At 47.3% G+C, this 24949-nt stretch overlaps 1 protein-coding gene across 7 annotated transcripts in view; it reads left to right on the forward strand.

The window, feature by feature from the left end:
- The window catches only part of COL14A1 (collagen type XIV alpha 1 chain), a 231080-nt gene that overhangs the window by 173941 nt on the left and 32190 nt on the right, over nt 1-24949 (forward strand). For all 7 annotated transcript variants that reach the window (XM_068983360.1, XM_068983358.1, XM_068983361.1 and 4 more), the window contains 3 exons: nt 11349-11402; nt 11869-11940; nt 24186-24221. In XM_068983360.1, coding sequence (XP_068839461.1) covers nt 11349-11402; nt 11869-11940; nt 24186-24221 — 162 coding nt within the window. The remainder of the gene's footprint in view (nt 1-11348; nt 11403-11868; nt 11941-24185; nt 24222-24949) is intronic.

Consider the following 24949-nt stretch of genomic DNA (forward strand, 5'->3'; position numbering starts at 1 on the left):
ACACTGGAGTGGTTTGCCGTGCCCTCCTCCAGGGGATCTTCCTGTCCCAGGGACTGAACCCACAGCTCAGGTCTCCTGCATTGGCAGGCGGGTTCTTTACTGCTAGTGCCACCGGGAAAGCCCTTCACATAAGGAATTTCTATGTAAAAACTCAACTCTAGCTGGTATGAGTATTCACTATTTTCAGTGCAGAGCTGATGAGTGAGGACAGGACAGCTATGATGCCTGTCCTTGACATTATTAAGGTGACAGAAGATTTTAATGAACTGCAAAAAAAAAAAAAGAGAGAGAAAGTCTAAAGAAAAAGCAAGTGGCTTCTTATTGTTTAATTTTCTTGGAGTCCATGTTGAAAGGATCCTTGGACCGTGTTTCCTTTTTACGTGGTTTTGATGTACCCAAGGACTTCCTTGCTGGTTCAGACGGTAAAGAATCTGCCTGCAATGCAGGAGACCTGGGCTCCATCCCTGGATTGGGAAGACTCCTTGAAGAAGGGAATGGCTATCCATTCCAGTATTTTTGCCTGGAGAATTCCATGGACAGAGGATCCTGGCGGACTACAGTCCCCATGGGGTTGCAAAGAGTCAGACCCGACTCAGCGACTCCACAAAGGCCGTATCTGTGATGAATGTCCCACTTCATCAAAGCAAGTCGTGCTTGCTCAAAATATCCTTGAAGAACTGAACTGGAGTTAGCGATCTGGATTTAATTTCTATCATAAATGTCAAGCTCTGATGAGAGATTCATCTAAGGGATATTTTGTTAAATACTAAGATTCATGATAATTACCCCCTTGAGTATCTTCCTCCTCCAGAAGAGGAAATACAAAAAACTAGCACAAAGCTAGTGGAGAGAATGATTTGATTTTCTTTTCCGTGGGTCTAGACAGGTTTTTATAAAATCCCAGAAAAACATTCCCCCAGTCAACGACAGTGATGACAGTCTGTGCAACTGGGACTTGGCAGATTATTTTAATAAAAAGAGCAGCAGCCACTATTATTGATTATCGACTAGGCGCAGCGCTCTACAAATGTTGTGTTCTCCAGTCCTCAGGGTAACCACAAACGCTGGGCACTGCCACCCCGTCACAGACACAGAGAGTCTGAAGCTCAGAAATCTGAAGTAACGCAAGCAGTGCCACACGGCCGGCACGCACTGCAGCAGGATTCTAATCCACTCTCAGACTCCGACACTGCATTCTTCCTTTCCACAAAACTATATTAAAGATTAGAGTGGTTTTGCTAATATGGGCAACTCTTTCAGTAAAGATATTAACAAGCAGGACTCCATCACCAAAGACACGCCGCCCAGTGTTTCGGGGGCAGAAGGAGCCCAGTTTGGGTTACTTTCTTGATGAAGTAGAAGCTGATAGTTCACACATGAAGACTATGTTTCTTTGATTACATTTCACTTTTACTTGGGTAATGGCCCATTTGAGGAGAGAACCATTACTTAGTGAATTAGTTTCTTGTTATTACTGGCTTTAAAGATGCTTCTACTAGGAAGCAGCATACAAATGATATCTATCTTGCACTCTGATTCCAACGCTGTCCTTTGGGGCCAAGGCTGACATGTTTACATCTGAAAACTAGCCGTTCCGCAACATAAGGGACCAAGCTGTCCTTTCGTGTCTTCTTGGTTTTTTGAATATGCACGTTTCTGAGCTTTCGCCTCAGAGATTCAGATACCCACGGTCTTGGGTGTGACTTAGGAATGTGAAGTTCTAAAATGGTTACTGACTCTAATAAACAGCTAGGTTTCAGAATCACCGGGTAATACATTATGTTAAACCTTTTGCACGTCAAAGTAATTTCTTGGGTTGAATATTGCTTTGGTTTTCCTTCACTGGAATCACCAGTGCAGGTTACTAAAGCTATACTTGTTTGTCTATCTATGTACACATTTACATTATACATGTAATGCGTATATAGATGTGGACATTCTAACGATAGTGTGCTGTGCACGTATATAAAGTGCGTATGTCTGCTTGCATCTGCGTGTGTGTGACTGCAGACTGGAGCGTGACTCCACATGGAAGCGCGCTCAGGGCTCAGGACTGATCGCGGTCTCTAACCTGGCCAGTGTTTCAGGGTCTGAGGCTTTCTGCTCCTTGGCCCCTTCATCTGGTGGCTGGTCTGAAGCCTCTGCTGCCCGCCGCAGCCTGTTCCGTATGGCCGACTGCCTCCTGGCCCCTTGCCCGGCGCTCAGGATTGAAACTGTGCGGCGAGAGTCTCAGTGTTTCTTCAGTCCTCACGGCTCGAGTTCGTTCCGGTTCAGCAGATGCGTCAGATGCCAGCGGCTCACAGGCCCCACGGTACCCGAGGGGGTGGTGTTGGTCAAAGGACCTGCTCGGCCCTGTTTCAGTCCATCAGAGTTCGTGTCAGTGGTCCACCGTCACGGCTTCGGAGAGGCGTGGAGAGTGCCTGTCGCACCCGAGTCTGTTTCTGAGATCTGCTGCTGCTGCGCTGGCCGGTCCTTGTGTCCGACTCTTTGGCGAACCCATGACCTGTAGCGCGCCAGGCTCCCCTGTCCGTGGGAGTTCCCAGGCAGGAACACTGGAGTGGGTTGCCATTTCCTTCTCTTGGGACTCTTCCCAGACCAGAGATCGAACCCCAGTCTCCTGCTTGGCAGGCAGATTCTTTACTCCCGAACCACGAGGGAGGCCCATCTCTGACAACTACATAAGCGTAAATATTCTAGCCTCTGACTTTACTTTTGGTTACAACACTCTCTGTGGGCACATCCGGTGCATCTTTTAGGTTCTGTAGACAGAGAACCGTGAAAGAGCAAACTTTCCAGTTCAGTTCAGCTCAGCCGCTCAGTTGTGTCTGACGCTTTGCGACCCCATGAATCGCAGCATGCCAGGCCTCCCTGTCCATCACCAACTCCCGGAATTCACTCGGACTCGGTGTCCATCGAGTCCGTGATGCCATCCAGCCATCTCATCCTCAGTCGTCCCCTTCTCCTCCTGCCCCCAATCCCTCCCAGCATCAGAGTCTTTTCCAATGAGTCAACTCTTCGCATGAGGTGGCCAAAGTACTGGAGTTTCAGCTTCAGCATCAGTCCTTCCAAAGAACACCCAGGACTGATCTCCTTTAGGATGGACTGGGTGGATCTCCTTGCAGTCCAAGGGACTCTCAAGAGTCTTCTCCAACACCACAGTTCAAAAGCATCAATTCTTCGGTGCTCAGCTTTCTTCACAATCCAACTCTAACATCCATACATGACCACTGGAAAAACCATAGCCTTGACTAGACGGGCCTTAGTTGGCAAAGTAATGTCTCTGCTTTTCAATATGCTATCTAGGTTGGTCATAACTTTTCTTCCAAGGAGTAAGCGTCTTTTCATTTCATGGCTGCAATCACTATCTGCAGTGATTTTGGAGCCCAGAAAAATAAAGTCTGACACTGTTTCCACTGTTTCCCCATCTATTTGCCATGAAGTGCTGGGACCAGATGCCATGATCTTAGTTTTCTGAATGTTGAGCTTTAAGCCAACTTTTTCACTCTCCTCTTTCACTTTCATCAAGAACTTTTTAAGAGCCTACGAAAAATTCTTGCCACCTGGAAAAAGCATCTGTCTTTGCTCTAGAGCGTGGAAAAGAAAACTGAAAAAATCAAAATTAATAAATTAGTTAAATGTGTATAAAACATTGTACTTTGCTAATTTCAGCCATAGTTAAATTTGGTATTTATTCAAATATCAGTGATTTTGAAAACATATTTTGCAATAGATTTGCTTTTGCTGATAAATCATGGCCAACCATAACTTAATAAGCTGCTCAGAGCCAAATATAGTTTGTTTTCAAAAACAAACTATAAAAAAACTTTCAAGTTTTTATAGCAAAAATTATTTTTAATGTGCATTGTGGTTGCATATTAATATTGAGGTGGGACTCTCAGAAAGGAGGCATGCTAGGAGCTGCACCCCTGTTTGTAGGTGGCCGATTTTATGCACTTAGAAAAAGCGTGTGTCGGTTTAAGTGAACTCTCACTTTACGCTCATCGTTTAATCTTCTATCCCCTGTTAGTCACGCTTCATCGCTTAATTAAAGGTTTCTGCTTTTTATGACGGTGCTTCACCCACAAACGCACAGGTGCTGAGACTGGCTTCCTGACGCAAAATGGGACGTTTGTAGATCTGGAGATGTATGGAAGGTGCAGACAGTTTACGTGGTTTTCCTTTTCACCAACTTTCTTGCTTTGATATGAAGAGTTGCTGCCGTCGCTCCTCACCCTGGATGAAGGGCGAGGAGAGGCCCCGGAGCCAGCCTGAGCTGAGTGGCCCCTGGGTGGGGAGGGTGGACCGGGACCAACCTCCTGGGGCCCTTGACCAGAACCCTTCTTCTCGGAACCCCTGCTTGGACCCCCACGCCACGACTGGATGCCCTTCTGCATGTTCCCGTGGAACCCTCGAGTCCCCGCATCGAGGCTCATTGCTGTTTACTTTCAATTGTTGACTTTTCTCAAAACCATCACCTCCTTGAAAACAAACTGTCTTGTTCATTGTTGACTATCCAAAAGCTAGCAAAATGCCCAGCACACAGTGAATCCGCAACTATAGTTTAATATGGCAAACGTGAGGCTTACAAGCAAAAAAAACCTTTCAGAGATGAATTTAAACTGTGATTGTTAAAACATAAAGCTATGTGATGGAAATAGGAACTTTTTTGCAGTTAGAAGGAAATCTGGGGGAGGGAAATGGCTTTATGTTTCTAAAATAATATAGAACCTAACAGCTTTTTTTTGAATATTTATTTACTTGGTTGTGCCAGGTCTCCGTCGCAGCAGGTGGGACCTAGCTCCCTGACCAGGGGCTGAACCCAGGCCCCTCTGCACTGGGAGCTCAGAGTCTCAGCCTCCGGACAGTCAGGGAAGACCCCCGATATGCTTTCAACTATAACCAGGCATAGCAAGTACATTTTAATCTGGAATGAGGGAAACAGGAAACTCATAGTACCCTTAAGAATGACTTTACTGTTAAACTGTTATTTCTAAAAATGTGCATTTGTTCATGAAAATCCATGAATGAAAGTGCTAGAGTGAACTGTAGATACTGTGTATAAATAGATAACTAATGCAAACCCACTACAGAGCACAGGGAATTCTCCTCAGTGGTCTGTGGTGACCTACGTGGGAAGGAAATCCAAGAGGGGCTACACACACACACACACGCACACTCGCGCACACGCACGCACACATGCATGCACATGCACAACATACGCACACACACGCACGTGCACACATACATGTGCATGCATGCACATGCACGTACGTACTCATGCACACACGCACACGCATGCACGCACGCATACACACATGCACACGCACACACACACACAGAGCTCATTCATTTTGCTGCACAGCAGAAACTCACAGCATTGAAAGGCAACTATACTCCAATAACAATTTTAAAGAAAGTGCTAGAGTAGGACCCTGGCCCGTGTCCTCCCTGCCCTGGCTGCTAACAGCTCAGTCGCCTCTGCTGTAGAGAGCCACCCTTGGAAACACCACCCTGGCTCCGTGCACGTGTGCCTGCTGGGTCTCTCAGTCAGGTCTGACTGTGCAAGCCCACGGACTGCAGCCCACCAGGCTCCTCTGTCCATGGACCTCCAGGCAAGAGTACTGGAGTGGGCTGCCATTCCCTCCTCCAGGAGATCCTCCTGCCCAGGGATCGAACCCATGACTCTCATGAAGCCTGCATTGGCAGGCGGGCTCTTTATCACTAGAGCCGCCTGGAAACACCATCGATGGCTGACTGATGTGAGTGTATGAAACCCTGTGGTGGGCTAACCCTCAGGCGCCACCCACCCTGCAGAGCTCCCCCATGAGAGCAGACCTCAGCCAAACCCAGTCCTGAGCTAACCCCTGTGCCCGCCCTCTCCTGCCTCCCTCACTACCTGGAAGGTTGCTCCTAGTTCACGCCCCCTGTGAAGCATCTTAAACTGCGCCTTCGTTTCTGTCTGGCCGCACGGGGCCCCCGTGGCCTTGGCGCTGGCTACAGGTGTGGCGAGCGGGCTGCTCTCGTTGCGATGCACGGGCTCCGTCGTGGGGGCGCTCAGAATCGAACCCGTGTCCCCTGCATCAGCAGGTGACTGGACACCAGGGAAGGCCCTCCCTCTATAAATCAAAGGCACAAAAGCCCAGTCTGCTTCTAGGAACCCACCCCTCAGGTAGTCACTGAAATGCAGTTTCAGCTTCTGGGGCTGCGGAACTCCTGACCCCTTTCCTCCAGGCTTGTGAGGGTTCAAGAGCAAAGCCAGAAAAGACTGGCATCCCCCCACCCCCATGCGTTTCTGGGCTAATTATACCTGCAATTAATATTTATTTATTCAACATGATTATCAGAGCACTTCTTCTAAGAGTCTCATTTTTATTCCACTTTATTTTTTTTTTAGTATGTATTTGGTGCCAACCATGTGCTGGGGAGGTATTAGGAACACAACAGGGAATAAGACATGATTTCTTCCCTCAAAGAAGAAAAATAGAAATCTCAGTTTCCGATGAGATGGCTGGATGGCGTCACCGACTCGATGGACATGGGTTTGGGTGGACTCCTGGAGTTGGTGGTGGACAGGGAGGCCTGGCGTGCTGCAGTCCAGGGGGTCGCAGAGAGCTGGGCACGACTGAGCGAGTGAACACCAACAGCTTCCGAGGTGCCCTTTGGGAAGAGCAGTGGCCTTTTTGGCGCCAGAGGTCAGCTCCGTGGAAGATGGTTTTCCTTGGCCCAGCGCTGGGGGTTGGTCGGGGATGATTCAAGGTCATGCCAGTTATTGTGCAGTGTATTTCTGTTATGGCATCAGCTCCACCTCAGATCATCAGGCTCGAGCCCCTGGAGGTTGGGCTCCCCGAGAACGCAGAGTGAACAAACTCGCAGTCTCCTCGTTGGATTCGACGGCTCGGGAGCAACAGCCTCTCGGCCAAACTTAGTTCTACCTAACGACATTGCGTCCTCTCTCCTCCCACATGACGTGCGCCAGCTGTCCGTAAATCGAGCCCACTGAACACTGTTCTCGGCAGCACCCTTCCGGTGACCGAGCGGAGGAGAGTCCCGGTGGGCGTTGCTTTGTGCGCTCCTTCCCCGTGATCGAGAGGGAGGAGCCGATGAGCTGTGGCCTGCGGGTCCTCCCCGGAACAGCGCCCTGTCGTTTCAGAAAAGACGCCTTGGCTCGCTCCCTGTCATAACATCGCCCTTGCTGGTTTTTGAGAACTTTGTGTCTCTGGACACAGCCTGGGAAAGAGTCCGGGAAGGCTGCCGGCAGCCAGGCTGCACTGCTGACTGCCGGGCAGTGGCGTTGGCCACGTGTCACGTGCGGCCTTACGCACGGGTGTGTGTTCGCGTCCCCTCCAGTGCTGGGAGAGTTTTAAGGCAGGAAGCAAATGAAGTTCTTTTCAAAATGCCTTCTTAAACTTTGAGTATGTCCTCAGAGTCCCTGGTTTTGTTATGTGAACTTCATATAGGAAATAATAGTAGATTAAAACCATTTTTTTTAATGGTAAAGGCTCCTAATCTCTTTTGGTCCCAAATTTTCTCACTTATAATATGAAGCAGTTGGACTAAAGGAGTTATAAGGTTCTGTTTTTCTCTTCAGTTCAGTCCAGTCACTCAGTCATGTCCGACTCTTTGCGACCCCATGAGTGGCAGCACGCCAGGCCTCCCTGTCCATCACCAACTCCCGGAGTTCACTCAGATTCACGTCCATCGAGTCCGTGATGCCATCCAGCCATCTCATCCTCGATCGTCCCCTTCTCCTCCTGCCCCCAAGCCCTCCCAGCATCAGAGTCTTTTCCAATGAGTCAACTCTTCGCATGAGGTGGCCAGAGTACTGGAGCTTCAGCTTTAGCATCATTCCTCCCAAAGAAATCCCAGGGCTGATCTCCTTTAGAGTGGAATGGTTGGATCTCCTTGCAGTCCAAGGGACTCTCAAGAGTCTTCGCCAACACAGTTCAGAAGCATCAATTCTTCAGCGCTCAGCCTTCTTCACAGTCCAACTCTCACATCCATACATGACCACTGGAAAAACCATAGCCTTGACTAGATGGACTTTAGTCGGCAAAGTAATGTCTCTGCTATTGAATATACTATCTAGGTTGGTCATAACTTTTCTTCCAAGGAGTAAGCGTATTTTCATTTCATGGCTGCAGTCACCATCTGCAGTGATTTTGGAGCCCAAAAAAATAAAGTCTGATACTGTTTCCACTGTTTCCCCATCTATTTCCCATGAAGTGATGGGACCAGATGCCATGATCTTTGTTTTCTGAATGTTGAGCTTTAAGCCAACTTTTTCACTCTCCTCTTTCACTTTCATCAAGAGGCTTTTGAGTTCCTCTTCACTTTCTGCCGTAAGGGTGGTGTCATCTGCATATCTGAGGTTATTGATATTTCTCCTGGCAATCTTGATTCCAGCTTGTGTTTCTTCCATTCCAGCGTTTCTCGTGATGTACTCTGCATATAAGTTAAATAAGCAGGGTGACGGTATACAGCCTTGACGTACTCCTTTTCCTATTTGAAACCAGTCTGTTGTTCCATGTCCAGTTCTAACTGTTGCTTCCTGACCTGCATACAGATTTCTCAAGAGGCAGGTCAGGTGGTCTGGTATTCCCATCTCTTTCAGAATTTTCCACAGTTTATTGTGATCCACACAGTCAAAGGCTTTGGCATAGTCAAGAAAGCAGAAATAGATGTTTTTCTGGAACTCTCTTGCTTTTTCCATGATCCAGCAGATGTTGGCAATTTGATCTCTGGTTCCTCTGCCTTTTCTAAAACCAGCTTGAACATCAGGGAGTTCACGGTTTACGTATTGCTGAAGCCTGGCTTGGAGAATTTTGAGTATTACTTTACTAGCATGAGAGATGAGTGCAGTTGTGTGGTAGCTTGAGCATTCTTTGGCCTTGCCTTTCTTTGGGATTGGAATGAAAACTGACCTTTTCCAGTCCTGTGGCCACTGCTGAGTTTTCCAAATTTGCTGGCATATTGAGTGCAGCACGTTCACAGCATTGATTTTTTATGCCCTCTTCCTGGATATGCTATATTTAAATTCCACGTAAAATAATATCTTTCAACCTATATCAGTATTAATATATGTTGTTTAGCAAATCCAAGGAAGGATGTGTGTGCATGTCTGTGTAATTTAATCTGTATCAGGGCCTATCAGTGCAGCTTTCTGACTTAATAATATTTTTGAGTGAATAACTGAAGTGACTGAATGGAGATAGTAGTGAAAAAACCCACTAGCTCGAATATTATGAACAAAAGTCCTAAAACCTCAGTGGTTTAAAACAATTAAAAAAATACTGAATGAAATGAAGTATTGCTGGTCCCAGCCCGGCACTGCCCACAGAATCGGTAGAGGAGTTGGGTAGTTCGTCTCTGATCTGTATCGTCATTTAGGAACTCAAGGTCTTGCCGTCTTGAGACACTGATCCTCAGCACGTGGGCCCTGAAGCTGTTACAGGAGGGAAAAGAAGGTGGAGGATTACCCCCCGGAAATTCTTACAGGCCGCAGCTGGAACTGGCCCCTCTCCACTGGCCACAGCTCAGCCCCCAGCTTCCCACGAATTGCTGGACAAGAGGCTGGAAGATGGAAGCTCGCAGTGTGCTCAGGCAGGAAAGGCAAACCACAAGGCCCGGTGGGCTCTGGAGCCTCTGCCTTATCTGGCTTTGAGACTTGCTAGTATTTGAACCTGGGAACAGGATGAAAGGGCCCGCAGACCATTGCTTTTCCTACACACGCGTCCTTCCTATTCCATACCTTCCTCCTCGCTCACACGATTCCCTTTTGTCCAGCCTCATCTTCTCCCTCTTTTGTTTGATTCCTGGAGGTGAGGAGAGGGAGAGGGAAAGGGGGCCCCTAAGGAGGAGGGCTTTCACGTGCAGGAAGAATGGGGAAGGTTCACTGGGAAAGTGGCGCGCTTCAGAAAGGGGTTGGGAGAGGCAGCACGGACGCTGCCGGATGTTGGTTTGAACTGATTTGAGATGAGAATGGATTCCCAGGTGGCGCTAGAGGTGAAGAGCCTGCCTGCCCAACGCAGGCGACTAAGAGACCCAGGTTCGATCCCTGGGTCAGGAAGATCCCCTGGAGAATGGCAAGGCAACTAGCTCCAGTGTTCTTGCCTGAGCATGCTATGGGCAGAGGAGCCTGGTGGGCAACAGTCCATAAGGTCGTAAAGAGCTGGACAGGACTGAAGCGACTTAGCATAAGAATGGACTATTCTAGGAGGGACAAGTCCCAAGAGGAGAAGTCCACTTCTCCACGTAGTAGAAGATAATGTCTTGAACAAAACTTTATGAATTTATTAGAAAATTGAGACTGGAAAGACCCACACCCACAGCCAAGAACCGCAGCCCTCTGACAGCAGGCCACTCCAGGTGTTCTAGTTTTTTTTAACATTCATATAAGATAACACACACACATTCAGTGATTGGAGATGATAATTTTTAAAGAGCATCATTTGCTTTCTGCCTTTAACTCTTCAATCATGTAATAAGAAGCAAACGTGTATTCATGTTGACTTTCATTCAGCAAACTTGCCCAACAGTCAAAACTGTATCACCTTCGCAGGAAGACCCCCGATCCACCCCCAGGCAGTCCCTGAAGAGCTTCAGAGTTACAGACATTGTAGTGTGTATGCGAGTGTGTGTGCGAGTGTGTGCGAGTGTGTGTGTGCGTGAGTGTGTGTGTGTGTGCGAGTGTGTGTGTGTGTGCGAGTGTGTGTGTGTGTTAGTTGCTCAGTTGTGTCCAACTCTTTGCGACCCCATGGCTCCTCTGTCCATGGAATTCTCTAGGCAAGAATAATGGAGTGGGTTGCATTCCCTTCTCCAGATGATCTTCCTGGCCCAGGGATCGAACCTGGGTCCCCAGCATTGCAGGCAGATTCTTTACTATCTGAGCTAAAAGGGAGCCCGATACTGTAGTACTCCCAATTTGTAATATACTATTAGATTCCTGTGATAGGGGTTCCCTGTCCCTAAACTCTTGGGTCCTGAAAGACACTAATTCATCTCTGTGTCTGGTTGTTAATGACCAGAATTGATCCCCCTTCTCACTAGTTACGTTTAATTAAATAATAATAATAAAAAACCACTTTCTGAAAATAAGTTCCTGTGTAAGTTTATAAGTGGCATTTCTTACACCTAACATTCTTACATTGGGCTATTTCGTAGAGCCAACAGACACAAAAGTCTTTGCCAAGAACAGTTCCCATGAAGGGTTTAAAAGCAGTGAATCCTTGGAAGTTTGGAGCAAATGACAGGACTTGCTGCCCCAGATATGAAGTGGGATTAAATGCACCTTTTCTGAAAGCCACATAAAGCAGCTGCAGAGTTGACACGCCGTGTTTTTCTTCCCCCAGGGCTTTCCTGGAAAGGACGGATCGTCCGGCCCTCCAGGTCCACCAGGGCCAATTGTAAGTATTTCCAGGAACTGCTGGGGCGTGGTGCTGCTTTAACACCGTTCACTTCTTGTGAGAGCTTTTCTGCTGCCAGGCCTTCCCTCTGCAGCCATCTTTGCTGTAGTGTGATGGCTCAGCCTCTGGGGCAGCGCTCTTCCTAAGCATCCTCTAAAAGGAATGTGTCCGGGGGGCTTGATTATTCCACCTGCGAAGCACTTGGCCATAAGATCACCTGCACTGATTTCTTTTTCACTAGACACAGGTAAGGCTTGAATTTGAAAGAATTACATCTAACCAACATAGTGGAGACTTTTCCAAAGAGAGTCTTCCTTAATTCTGTGGTAGTTGGAAACAGGAATAAGCAGTGAGTCCTGAAGTCTCGGCTTCAGGAAGGTGGGGGGTGCTGTTTGCTGCCCCTTCTGGAGAGCTGTTTTGTTGGGAACGTCTGTCTTTAACTTTGCTCCATCTTCCTGTCCACTAGGGCATTCCCGGAGCCCCTGGAGTCCCCGGGGTCACAGGAAGCATGGGACCCCAAGGTGCCCTCGGACCGCCTGTGAGTATGTGGCCGCAGCCCGTCAGGATGGCTGCCCAGGCATCCTTCTGGCTTACTTGTGTGTTTAAATTGACAGTGTCTCTTGTGGTCAAAGTGTGTTTCCAGTATTGGACTCTTGGGGAATCCGTGAGGAAAACAGAGACTCTCCTAGGATAAAGATTAAGATCAGACTGTGCGTACATCAGGGCTAAAGACAAATGGTCCCGACGGAATGATCTGCAGCTACGCTCCCGCTTATATATGCTTACATTGTTTGCCATTCTGTATTTGGCTAAGTTAACTCAATGCATCTTTTCAGGGGTTGGGTACGATGATGTCTATTAATTAGGCCTGTCTCCTGGACAAAGTCAAGGATTAGTGAGGATGGGAATAGGTTTTTCTTCCCTAAGTTGTAGGAGAAAGACAGAATTTTGCCTTAAAACACACCCTAACACATAAGATGGACAGGGAGGCCTGGCATGCTGCGATTCATGGTGTTGCTAAGAGTTGGACATGACTGAGTGACTGAACTGAACTGAACTGAACACAGAAGTGAACAGTGGTGTAAATGAAAACTCAGGGAATGAAATAAATTATTTAATTACTAGTTATAATAATAACCATTATAATAATTATTAGCTATAAAAACCAATAATTATAAAATAACTAATTAACAATTAATTATATAATAAACAATACCATTAAACAACATGTTATTTAAATGATTGATATTAATTATAACTATTATCACTTGTTTTATTAATATCAATTATATTTTTATCATATAATCTATACAATGTATTTACAATATAATTATACATAAATTCTAATTAAATTAATTAAATAGTATTCTTGCCTTGAGAACCCCATGAACAGTATGAAAAGACAAAAAGATAGGACACTGAAAGAGGAACTCCCCAGGTTGGTAGGTGCCCAATATGCTACTGGAGATCAGTGGAGAAGTAACTCCAGAAAGAATGAAGGGATGGAGCCAAAGCAAAAACAATACCCAGTGGTGGATGGGACTGGTGATGGAAGCAAGGGTCTGATGCTGTAAAGAGCAATATTGCACAGGAACCTGGAATGTCAGGTCCATGAATCAAGGCAAATTGGAAGTGGTCAAACAGGAGATGGCAAGAGTGAACGTCGACATTCTAGGAATCAGCGAACTCAGATGGACTGGAATGGGTGAATTTAACTCAGATGGCCATTATATCTACTACTGTGGGCAAGAATCCCTAAGAAGAAATGGAGTAGCCATCATAGTCAACAAAAGAGTCCGAAACGCAGTACTTGGATGCAATCTCAAAAACGACAGAATGATCTCTGTTCGTCTCCAAGGCAATCCATTCAATATCATGGGAATCCAAGTCTATGTCCCGACCAGTAATGCTGAAGAAGCTGAAGTTACATGGTTCTATGAAGACCTACAAGACCTTTTAGAACTAACACCCCAAAAAGATGTCCTTTTCATTATAGGGGACGGGAACGCAAAAGTAGGAAGTCCAGAAACACCTGGAGTCACAGGCAAATTTGGCCTTGGAATGCGGAATGAAGCAGGGCAAAAGCTAACATAGTTTTGCCAAGAGAACGCACTGGTCTTAGCAAACACCCTCTTCCAACAACACAAGAGAAGACTCTACACATGGACATCCCCAGAAGGTCAGTACTGAAAGCAGATTGATTGTATTCTTTGCAGTCAAAGATGGAGAAGCTCTATACAGTCAGCAAAAACAAGACCAGGAGCTGACTGTGGCTCAGATCATGAACTCCTTATTACCAAATTCAGACTTAAATTGAAGAAAGTAGGGAAAACCACTAGACCATTCACATATGACCTCAATCAAATCCCTTATGATTATACAGTGGAAGTAAGAAATTGATTTAAGGGACTAGATCTGATAGATAGAGTGCCTGATGAACTATGGACATCCGTGACATTGTACAGGAGACAGGGATCAAGACCATCCCCAAGAAAAAGAAATGCAAAAAAGCTAAATGGCTGTCTGGGGAGACCTTACAAATAGCTGTGAAAAGAAGAGAGGTGAAAAGGAAAGATATAAGCATCTGAATGCAGAGTTCCAAAGAATAGCAAGGAGAGATAAGAAAGCCTTCTTCAGCAATCAATGCAAAGAAGTAGAGGAAAATAATAGAATGGAAAGACTAGAAAATTCAAGATACCAGGGGAACATTTCATGAAAAGATGGGCTTGATAAAGGACAGAAATGGTATGGACCTAACAGAAGCAGAAGATATTAAGAAGAGGTGGCAAGAATACACAGAAGAACTGTACAAAAATGATCTTCACAACCCAGATAATCACGATGGTGTGATCACTCATCTAGAGCCAGACATCCTGGAATGTGAAGTCAAGTGGGCCTTAGAAAGCATCACTTCAAACAAAGCTAGTGGAGGAGATGGAATTTCAGCTGAGCTGTTTCAAATCCTGAAAGATGATGCTGTGAAAGTGCTGCACTCAATATGCCAGCAAGTTTGGAAAACTCAGCAGTGGCCACAGGACTGGAAAAGGTCAGTTTTCATTCCAATCCCAAAGAAAGGCAATGCCAAAGAATGGTCAAACTACCGCACAATTGCACTCATCTCACATGCTAGTAAAGTAATGATCAAAATTCCCCACGCCAGGCTTCAGCAATATGTGAACCGTGAACTCCCTGATGTTCAAGCTGGTTTTAGAAAAGGCGGAGGAACCAAAGATCAAATTGCCAACATCCGCTGGATCATTGAAAAAGCTAGAGAGTTCCAGAAAAACATCTATTTCTGGTTTATTGACTATGCCAAAGCCTTTGACTGTGTGGATCACAATAAACTGTGGAAAATTCTGAGAGATGGGAATACCAGACCACCTGACCTGCATCTTAAGAAACCTGTATGCAGGTCAGGAAGCAATAGTTAGAACTGGCCATGGAACAACAGACTGGTACCAAATAGGAAAAGGAGTCCGTCAAGGCTGTATATTGTCACCCTGCTTATTTAACTTCTATGCAGAGTACATCATGAGAAAAGCTGGACTGGAAGAAACACAAGCTGGAATCAAGATTGCCAGGAGAAGTATCAATAACCTCAGATATGCAGATGACATCACCCTTATGGCAGAAAGTGAAGAGGAACTAAAAAGCCTCTTGATGAAAGTGAAAGAGGAGAGTGAAAAAGTTGGCTTAAAGCTCAACATTCAGTAAAAAAGATCATGGCATCCAGTCCCATCACTTCATGAGAAATAGATGGGGAAACAGTGTCAGACTTTATTTTTTTTGGGCTCCTAGTCACTGCAGATGGTGATTGCAGCCATGAAATTAAAAGACGCTTACTCCTTGGAAGGAAAGTTATGACCAACCTAGATAGCATATTGAAAAGCAGAGACATAACTTTGCCAACAAAGGTCCGTCTAGTCAAGGCTATGGTTTTTCCTGTGGTCATGTATGGATGTGAGAGTTGGACTGTGAAGAAGGCTGAGCACCGAAGAATTGATGCTTTTGAACTGTGGTGTTGGAGAAGACTCTTGAGAGTCCCTTGGACTGCAAGGAGATCCAACCAGTCCATTCTGAAGGAGATCAGTCCTGGGTGTTCTTTGGAAGGACTGATGCTGAAGCTGAAGCTCCAGTACTTTGGCCACCTCATGCGAAGAGTTGACTCATTGGAAAAGACTCTGATGCTGGGAGGGATTGGGGGCAGGAGGAGAAGTGGACGACAGAGGACGAGATGGCTGGATGGCATCACAGACTCGATGGACGTGAGTCTGAGTGAACTCCGGGAGATGGTGATGGACAGGGAGGCCTGGCGTGCTGCAATTCATGGGGTTGCAAAGAGTCGGACACGACTGAGCGACCGAACTGAACTGAACTGAAAGCTCCCTTTAGTAGTCATTCTAAAAAGCCGTAAACTTATTCCGACTGGGATGTAGTTACGTTGTCATTGTTCAAAACCTTTTTAGATCTTCTCTCTTCAAGTCAAGCTAGTGATGGGACACAGAGGAAGACTGGAGGGCTCTCCTTACACATCCTTTTCCGTTATCTCTGCTTTAGTCCACTTCCCGTAATGTGCTCGGGGAACAGGAGTTCCGGAAGACGTCCGCAGGGTTCAGAGAGCAAAAGGTTCTGGGTAAGAAAGTGTCAGAGACAGCGTATTAAATCTGTTTCTCAGAAAGTCATGAGAAATCTTAGGGTGTCAAAGGCTTTGAGGCATCTTGAGGCGCAACAGAAACAAACAAAAATAAACCCAAAACTGGTTTAAATTTGGTTGGACAATAAACAAATGCATTTGTGCAGTGTCCCTTAATCCAGTTCGACTTGATCCTAATCCTAGGAGGATGGATAGGAAGGAAGAACAGGCCCTAGAGGGTGCTTGGCACAGGATGGCGGCTGTGTGTGAGGGGACAGAGTGACTCTGAAATGCAGAAAGTAAGGAGGGCCCCACCCTGCGAACCACCTGGCCTTGTGTAGCTCTGGAGCAGACTTTAAACATGGGCTTTAAATAAATTCAGAAACAGCAGTAGTTTTTTCCTGGAAATAGAACGCTTGTTGATATTCCCTTCAGTTGCTGCCAATCAGCAGAAAAGGGCCCTTGACAGTGGCGTTTGTGCCAGAGGCAGCACTGGAGTCTCCTCAAAGCCAGGGGCTCCCTGAAGCGCCCAACCCAGAGTTCCCCTGGGACGCTGGGTGGGCACAGCCGCACGCCTGCCTCCTGCCAGACGGGCTGTGCCTCTCGGGGTGAAAGCTTGATTGATTTCCCGTGGATGGCTGTCCAGGAAGGCAGGAGGGAGAGAGACCAGGAGAGACATGCTGCCCGCTGAGAATAGTTTGTTTCCTATGGTCTGTGCCAGGAAAAGGCTGGCTTTCACGCACGCTGCCTTCAGCTGCTGACTTCCCAGGGCAGAACGTGCATCGCTGCTGCTGCTGTTTTAATTCCTACCCGAGGCATAAGCTCAAGGTGCCTCCGCTGCAGGAGAGCAGACAGTGAGCAAGCGCGTGCAAGCTGAGCTCAGCTGGAAATAAATGCCGGCGGGTGTGCCAGTGTCACGCTGCACCGTGAGCTCTGCATCAGAGGTCAGGAGACCTGGGTTCCAGGCGTCACCCTCACACGGCCTTAACTGGCTGTGTAGCCACATCGCTTAAGCTTCTTTACCTGCCTTCTCAGAATGTCAGTTTCCCAATTAATTCATTCAAAAATATTTATTGAGTAGCTATGCTGGATCATTGAAAAAGCAAAAGAGTCCCAGAAAAACATCTATTTCTGCTTTATTGACTATGCCAAAGTCTTTGACTGTGTGGATCACAATAAACTGTGGGAAATTCTGAAAGAGATGGGAACACCAGACCACCTGACCTGCCTCTGGAGAAATCTGTAGGAGGTCAGGAAGCAAGTTAGAACTGGACATGGAACAAAAGACTGGTTTCAAATAGGAAAAGGAGTACGTCAAGGCCGTATACTGTCACCCTGCTTATTTAACTTCTATGCAGAGTACATCATGAGAAACGCTGGACTGGAAGAAACACAAGCTGGAATCAAGATTGCTGGAGAAATATCAATAACCTCAGATATGCAGATGACACCACCCTTATGGCAGAAAGTGAAGAGGAACTAAAAAGCCTCTTGATGAAAGGGAAAGAGGAGAGTGAAACAGTTGGCTTAAAGCTCAGCATTCAGAGAATGAAGATCAAGGCATCTGGTCTCATCACTTCATGGGAAATAGATGGGGAAACAGTGGAAACAGTGGCTGACTTTTTGGGGGGGGCTCCAAAATCACTGCAGATGGTGACTGCAGCCATGAAATTACAAGACCCTTTCTCCTTGGAAGGAAAGTTATGACCAACCTAGTCAGCATATTAAAAAGTAGATACATTACTTTGTCAACAAAGGTCCATCTAGTCAAGGCTATGGTTTTTCCAGTGGTCATGTATGGATATGAGAGTTGGACTATAAAGAAAGCTGAGCACCAAAGAATTGATACTTTTGAACCATGGTGTTGGAGAAGAAGGGACTCTTGAGAGTCCCTTGGACTGCAAGGAGATCCAACCAGTCCATCCTAAAAGAAATCAGTCCTAGGTGTTCATTGGAAGGACTGATGTCGAAGCTGAAACTCCGATACTTTGGCCACCTGATGCAAAGAGCTGACTCATTGGAAAAGACCCTGATGCTGGGAAAGATTGAAGGCAGGAGGAGAAGAGAGCAACAGAGGATGAGGTGATTGGATGGCATCACTGACTCAATGGACATGGGTTTGAGTGAACTCCGGGAGTTGGTGATGGACAGGGAGGCCTGGCGTGCTGCGGTTCATGGGGCCACAAGGAGTCGGACACGACTGAGCGAGTGAACGGAACGATATGGACAAGAGATGTGAAGGGCAGGTAGGTGTCCATGAGGGACACAAAAGACGACCAAGACACCTTTTACATTCATGGACAGTCTAGAGAGGATGGTGGTTTTGTTCAGTGTATAAGAGCACATAACCAAGGGCAGAAAGTGGGAAACGCCTTACAGGAAAGGCCCGAAGGTCGCTATGAAATCCCCACTGAGGGAGACAGGCAGGGATACAGTCTGCCCTGTCCCCTGAGTGGCGGGGTGGGGAGAACAGCCCCTGAGGAGGCAGCGTGGCAGTGGATTTGAAAGATGGGTGTGCTCTGCCCCAGGAAGACAGGAGGGTGGCCTCCTGCAGAGGGGATTGGGCTGAAACCAAGACGAGCTCAGGCAAGCCCCGAGCCGTCCGTTTCCGTATTGTTCCGCTCGCTCTCGCTTCGTCGCTGCTGCCAACACTTCGCCGTCCCCACCAGCTCTGAGAACTCCAATCTCAGGCCCTCTTCCTTCCTCTGCAAGGTTGTCCCCAGACGCCCTAACGGGTCCCCGCCTCTGCCTGGCGCTGGGCTGGTCCTTCCTCCGGTTGCAGAGGGACCTGCGTCGCGCAGAGCTCCCTGTTGCGTCCCTTCCTGTCTTGAGTCTGCTCCCTGGACCCCTGGCCGCGGTGGGTGGGTCCCGTGTGGTCCGCGGGTGCGGGTGGCCCTTCGTTTGAATCCTCACTTTCCCTCCAGCACAGCTCCCCAGAGGCCCTGCTCGGAGCTGAGTCCCGCTTTACTGAATGCTCTCGCAGTGTTGCTCATGCCGCTTGACACCCTGTGTGCCTCGGGGGAGGCGCTTCCATTCGTCTGGGTTGCTGATTCTCCTTTCTCCCCCGGGAGCTCCTGATGGTTTCTCTCTAAACAGTGCTCTTCCGTCTGAGGTCCCCCTCCCAGCCTTACCTCCTGGCGTGGGAGACTGCATTAACTGTCAACATCCATCTCGCCACAAAAAGCAGGGTTTCTTGAGGGCAGATATATATTTTAAATCTTACTCATGTTCTTTCTTACTCCTAGACCCCAGTTCAGCATCTCAGAGGGTAGAGTAAGTCCATTCCATACAAATGAGTTCCATTCCGAGCGCGCAGCCGTCAACCCAGTTTGTTCATGAGTCGGGCAAAGTCAGCCTGGGTCTCCAGCTGGCGCAGTCGGCAGGATTACTGCACTGTGACAGCTTTATAGTGCTTCGCACACAAAAGTACATAAAAAACACAACAAATAAAGCAAACATGTTTGATCTTGCAGTCCAGTTCCTGGCAGAGTGCAGGTGTCCAGGACAACAGCTGGCACACGGGGCAGGCTTCAAGCGAGCAGGAAGGGGGTACTGACCGGAGGGTGGGATACTGGCAAGCCGAGGGCGTCAGCGAGGGTGGGGGCCAGGTGCCCCACCCGCACCTGCCTCTGATGGAGAGCACGGTCACGTCTTCGCAAGTTCACAGCTTGAAGGTTCGTGCGTAGGGGGCTTACCGTGCTTAATAAACGTTTGGTAAAACAAAGAGCGAAAGTGTGATTACATTCTAGTTAGGCTGGTACTCAGGTGAGTATGAGGAGATTAGTTTTACAGATTTAGGGTCAGGCATGGAAGCTCAACTCAGAGCTGAGCTAGGGGTATTTTGATTTTAGTTAGCAGACAACTGAGCGACTTCACTTTCTGTTTTCACTTTCATGCACTGGAGAAGGAAATGGCAACCCACTCCAGTGTTCTTGCCTGGAGAATCCCAGGGACAGCGGAGCCTGGTGGGCTGCCATCTATGGGGTCACACAGAGTCGGACACGACTGAAGTGACTTAGCAGCAGCAGCAGACACCTAATATTTGGGACTTGGACCATGAGATCATTCTTCTTTCCTTCAGCACTAAATTCTATAAATCTGTGAATGTAGCTACTGTATTTTCTTTTCTTTGCATGTCAAGTGTTCCTGAAATCAAAGTAAAATATGCCACTTTTTCTTGCCGACATCTACAGGGACTGTGTGTTTTCCATCAAAGCTTGTTTTGGTGGAGTTACAGACCTTCGTTCACTCAGGAATTTTGAGTTTGTTTTTATTTTGAAAAACGAAAAATCAAAGAAAAGACGTCAGAGAAGTTGGAATAAAAAACAATTTCTTGTCGTTCAGATGTGTTCACTAAACGTGTCTTTCCGGGAGACCACCTTGCTGTGTCTTGCGGCTACTTTGGCACAAGCATTGGTAGGCTGAGTGTGAGGAATTTCAGGCCTCGTTAAACGCATCAGTCTCTGCACACCAGAGGCGCCGACACCTGCTGCTGTCCGTTCCCCTCATCGCTCAGGTTTCTTTGACCAAGTTTCAAACAGGAAAAGTTAACACATGATAGCTAGCAATGGAAACATTAAGAATACGTTGGTTCAGAGACAAAAAATATTCAAGATGAGATAGATTTTAAGAAATGACTCAAAGACTAATTCTGAATGACTGGAGTGAGATTTGGGAGGTGTTTGTTTGCTTTTTAAATTACTGCATTAAGAAAAGTATTGCCCACACTGAAATGGCAGGTTCAGGCTAGCAAATGTGTTGAGCAGTGCCCTCTTTCATGGCAGCAGTAGAGTGCACTGTGGCGAGCAAGGGTTCTGGAAACCAGCTGAGTGGCTTCTGGTCCCAGACTTTCCACTTTCTTATTGTGTGACCTTGGGCAGTTTATTTATCCTCTCAATGCATCACTCTCTTTATATGTGAAAAGCAGAGATGTTACTTTGCCAACAAATTCCGTCTAGTCAAGGCTACGGTTTTTCCAGTAGTCATGTATGCATGTGAGAGTTGGCCTTACAAAGAAAGCTGAGTGCCGAAGAATTGATGCTTTTGAAGTGTGGTGTTGGAGAAGACTCTTGAGAGTCCCTTGGACTGCAAGGAGATCCAACCAGTCCATCCTAAAGGAAATCAGTCCTGGGTGTCCATTGGAAGGATTGATGTTGAAACTGAAACTCTGATACTTTGGCCACCTGATGCAAAGAGCTGACTCATTGGAAAAGACCCTGATGCTGGGAAAGATTGAGGGCAGGAGGAGAAGGGGATGACAGAGGATGAGATGGTTGGAGGGATTAAATGAGTTCACCTTACAGGGGTGTTAGACAGCTTAAATGAGTTAATGTGCCGAGATGTGTACTTGACATGTGGTAAAAGCAGCTTGAGTTTTAAACCACTAGTATCTACAAACCATTTCTTGGCTTATTAAACATGAGGAACAGATACTAACTTTTGTTTCCTGACTTTGGGGAATTGTATTTGTATTGTATTTGAATTTGAATTGTATTTGAATTTGTATTGCATCAAATGCTTGAAAAGGAAGTAGGCAGCAGTCCTAGATTTATAAGAAATATTTTAATTTAACATTGCACTTAACTGAATAGTCAAGTGACTCTTTTAACAGGCTAGGTGGTTTTGGAAATGTAAAGTAATATAAGTTATGGTCCCCAGCGTTAGGGATCTCACCATCTCCATAGCGAGAAGAGAGATCTTTGTGTCACATAGTTAAATACGGCTTCCCAGGTGGCAGCATGGTAAAGAACCCAGCTGCCAAACAGGAGAGACAGGAGGCTTCACTGGTTCTGGAAGAGCCCTTGGAGGAGGAAATGGTAGCCCACTCCAGAGTTCTTGCCTGGTGAATCCCCGGGACAGAGGAGCCTGGCGGGCTGCTGTCCATAGGGTCACAAAGAATCCGACATGACTGAGCAAATGAGCACACACATGGTTAAAAGTATACAATGATAAAGATTTAGTATGGAATAGGGGGTACTTGAGTAATGCATTAGAATATTGCTGGCACTTAATATATTAGATACACGCTTAATACCTTTCTCACAAGTGTTCTGATATACTGACTGGACCAGGTCTGCAGGAATGAGAAGTCGTACTTTTGATAAGCAGATGGTAGTGGACGTTGGGGCCACACCTCGTAACAAGCCTTTGAAAGCGAGGACTCTGACTGCCACACGGGTATCTGAGAGTCACCGGGTGGCCAGATGCAGGCGGAGCTGCCGGCGGCCAGCAGTCACCCAGCTTTCTGAACTGCACCCTGAACTGCATCGGAGGGCGAGACTCGTGGCCGTGCAGAGGATGAGCCGGAAGAGGAGGGTCCCTCGTTAGGGAGGCTGGCTAGAAGGAAGGCGCGAATGCCCTGGCGTGAGATGGTTGGGCCAGCAGCTGGGTGGTGGAGCAGAGGGGTGGGTACGAGAGGGGCTGCGATGCCGAAGTGTGGGGGGCATTCCTCGGTGGTCTCGTCACGAAGACCCCGAGCTCCCACTGCAGGGGCTCGGTTCAGCCCCTGGTCAGGGAAGTAAGCTGTCACGTGCCGCAGGGCACGGCCAAGAGCAACACAAAACAAAACGCGTGAGTGTGTGAGAGGCAGGCGTGCGAGAAGCAGGGGAAGGAAGGAGGACAGAGGGGCGGGCGGGCCGGGCCGCACCTGCTCAGGGAGTGGGTGTCGCGCTCCTCTTCCCTCTGGAACCCCACCCTCGGTGACAGCCTGTTTGTCACCTGAATCAGCCCCAGTACAACTATTTACACCTCTGACAGCCACAAACAGTACAGGTCAGGGCGTCTCATTTTTCCAGAAAGCCAGTTTACCTGCACACAATGGAATGAACAGAATTTTTATTTTGGATGACTAGCTGAATAGAGATTTTTGGAAAAGAGACTGTTTGATTTGGGACCTGTTGAGATTATAGTAACAACTGGGAACAGCCTGACAGCGTGACAAATTCCATCTGTAAATGGCACTTTCTATCCTTCTGGTAGAGGTTATAAAAAAGTGTTGTTTGGTAAACTTATTACCCTGCCTTGGAGTTGAAACAACAAGAAGAAATTCTTCTGAAGACACGTGTTTTGCATTATACATGTAATTTCATTGCACAAACACTAAAAAAAAAAAAAAAAACCATTGTTTTTCAGCAAAAGTTTTTACAGATATGGTAAGGTTTCCTATGGGTCAAAGAGTAGCTAAGCCACAAAATAAAACAATAGTTGAGCTGGGAACTCACGTTAATGCAGGCTCACATTACCAGGGAGAATCAGGGAGAAAGCCTCACGTGCTGTTAATCCCGAATGGAAAGCAGAGTGAAGAGCTAGCGTTTCACAGATTCCACCTTTCGCTTGAGCTCTGAGGTTGGAAGATGTTTTCCTTTCTGTGAGAGATATGCTTTCAAAAATGAAAACCATGTCTCTTCGCAGCAGAGATTTGTGAAATCGATTGTGCAGCATCAGGGGAGAGAGGCATTTCGTGTGAAAAGATGTGAATGATTTATTCAGTGACACTGTATTACAAAGCAGTATTGCTGCAGGATCCCAATTTTGTGTTCAAGCGTACTGTGACTTTGCATGCAGAGACTGGGCAAGTGAAATGTTTAAGATGTCTGTAGGACCACAGTGGGGACGTGGACGCAGAGAAGAGACTTACAGACACGAGGAGGGAGGAAGGAAGGAGAGAGCAGGGCGAGTGGAGAGAGTAACACGGATGCTAACCCTGCCATGTGTTAAACAGATCGCAGTGGGAAGTTGCTGTGTGACCCAGGGAACTCAAACCTGGCTCCGTAAATCCTGGAGGGGTGGCATGGGGAGGGATGGGGAGGGAGGCGGGAGGGGTTGAGGAGGGAGGGGACACATGTCTACCTTCGGCCACTTCATCTTGTTGTATGGCAGAGACCAGCACAATATTGTATGGCAGTTATCCTTCAATTACAAATAAATAAATTTAAATAAATGGATAACCAACGAGGTAACAAGAACAGCACAGAGACGCTGCTGCTTGGCGGGATGACAGGCTACTGTCTGTGTATTCCTGTGGCTGTGTATCCACTTTCGCTGCAGAATGATGAGCTCTAAGGGAAACCTCTTCATACAATCAGAAAAGATGCGTACCATCATGCTTGGCTGAGTGCAGCGTCCTAACTCGACAATTTACAATTTTGCAGGGTGTCCCTGGAGCAAAGGGAGAGAGGGGAGAGAGGGTGAGTATCTCCGGGCCCTTTGCTGCGTAGCTTCGTCCCGGAGCCTGGTGAGGGAGGGCGATTCTCTGTCCCAGTCAGTCATCGCTTCACTACCCGACCCCCGACCCGCCTCCCCCGACCCCAGCTCACCCGACTGTGAGCACCTTTTCAAGCGGATCCACCCCTAGGGCTGGAGGTCAGGCCAGCTGGCTTCGCGTTGCAGCTCCGCTAGTCCGGCTAGGTGGCCTGAAGCATTTGTTTAGGGATGAAACGGAGAGGACCACTCATTTAGCTCACAGAGTGGATTTAATGAAGACATTATACAGCAGATGGGAAGAGGTTTCAGAGAAGTAAACGCTCTGTTCAAAACGCCGAGCGGTATTCGGATATCGGCACCCAGGAAAACAGTGACGTGCGGGGTCAGAGCACTGGCCGTGAGGCTTAAAACAGGTTATTTCAGGGGCTGTTTCTCTCCTTTGAGAAACTGTGCCGCTGCTCAGATAATCGTGCAGTCACTTCTGATAGACGCAGTGGTGAGAACTTCCTCGGTGAAAACTTGGGCAGTACGTTTTTAACTCTGTAAATGGAGTTAGCGTCTCTCCTCTGGTTGCTATTAGTAATCGGTAAGCCACTGCTTGAGAAAGCGCTGTATTTTACAGGCTCTAAAGAGTGACAAAGAAGGCGTTCACTAATATATAGTTAATGGGTTTGTTCCAAACACGAAACTCTCTTAGAATCTGGGACCGAAG

This window comes from Capricornis sumatraensis, chromosome 11 (assembly GCF_032405125.1).
Source record: "Capricornis sumatraensis isolate serow.1 chromosome 11, serow.2, whole genome shotgun sequence".
Taxonomy (NCBI): domain Eukaryota; kingdom Metazoa; phylum Chordata; class Mammalia; order Artiodactyla; family Bovidae; genus Capricornis; species Capricornis sumatraensis.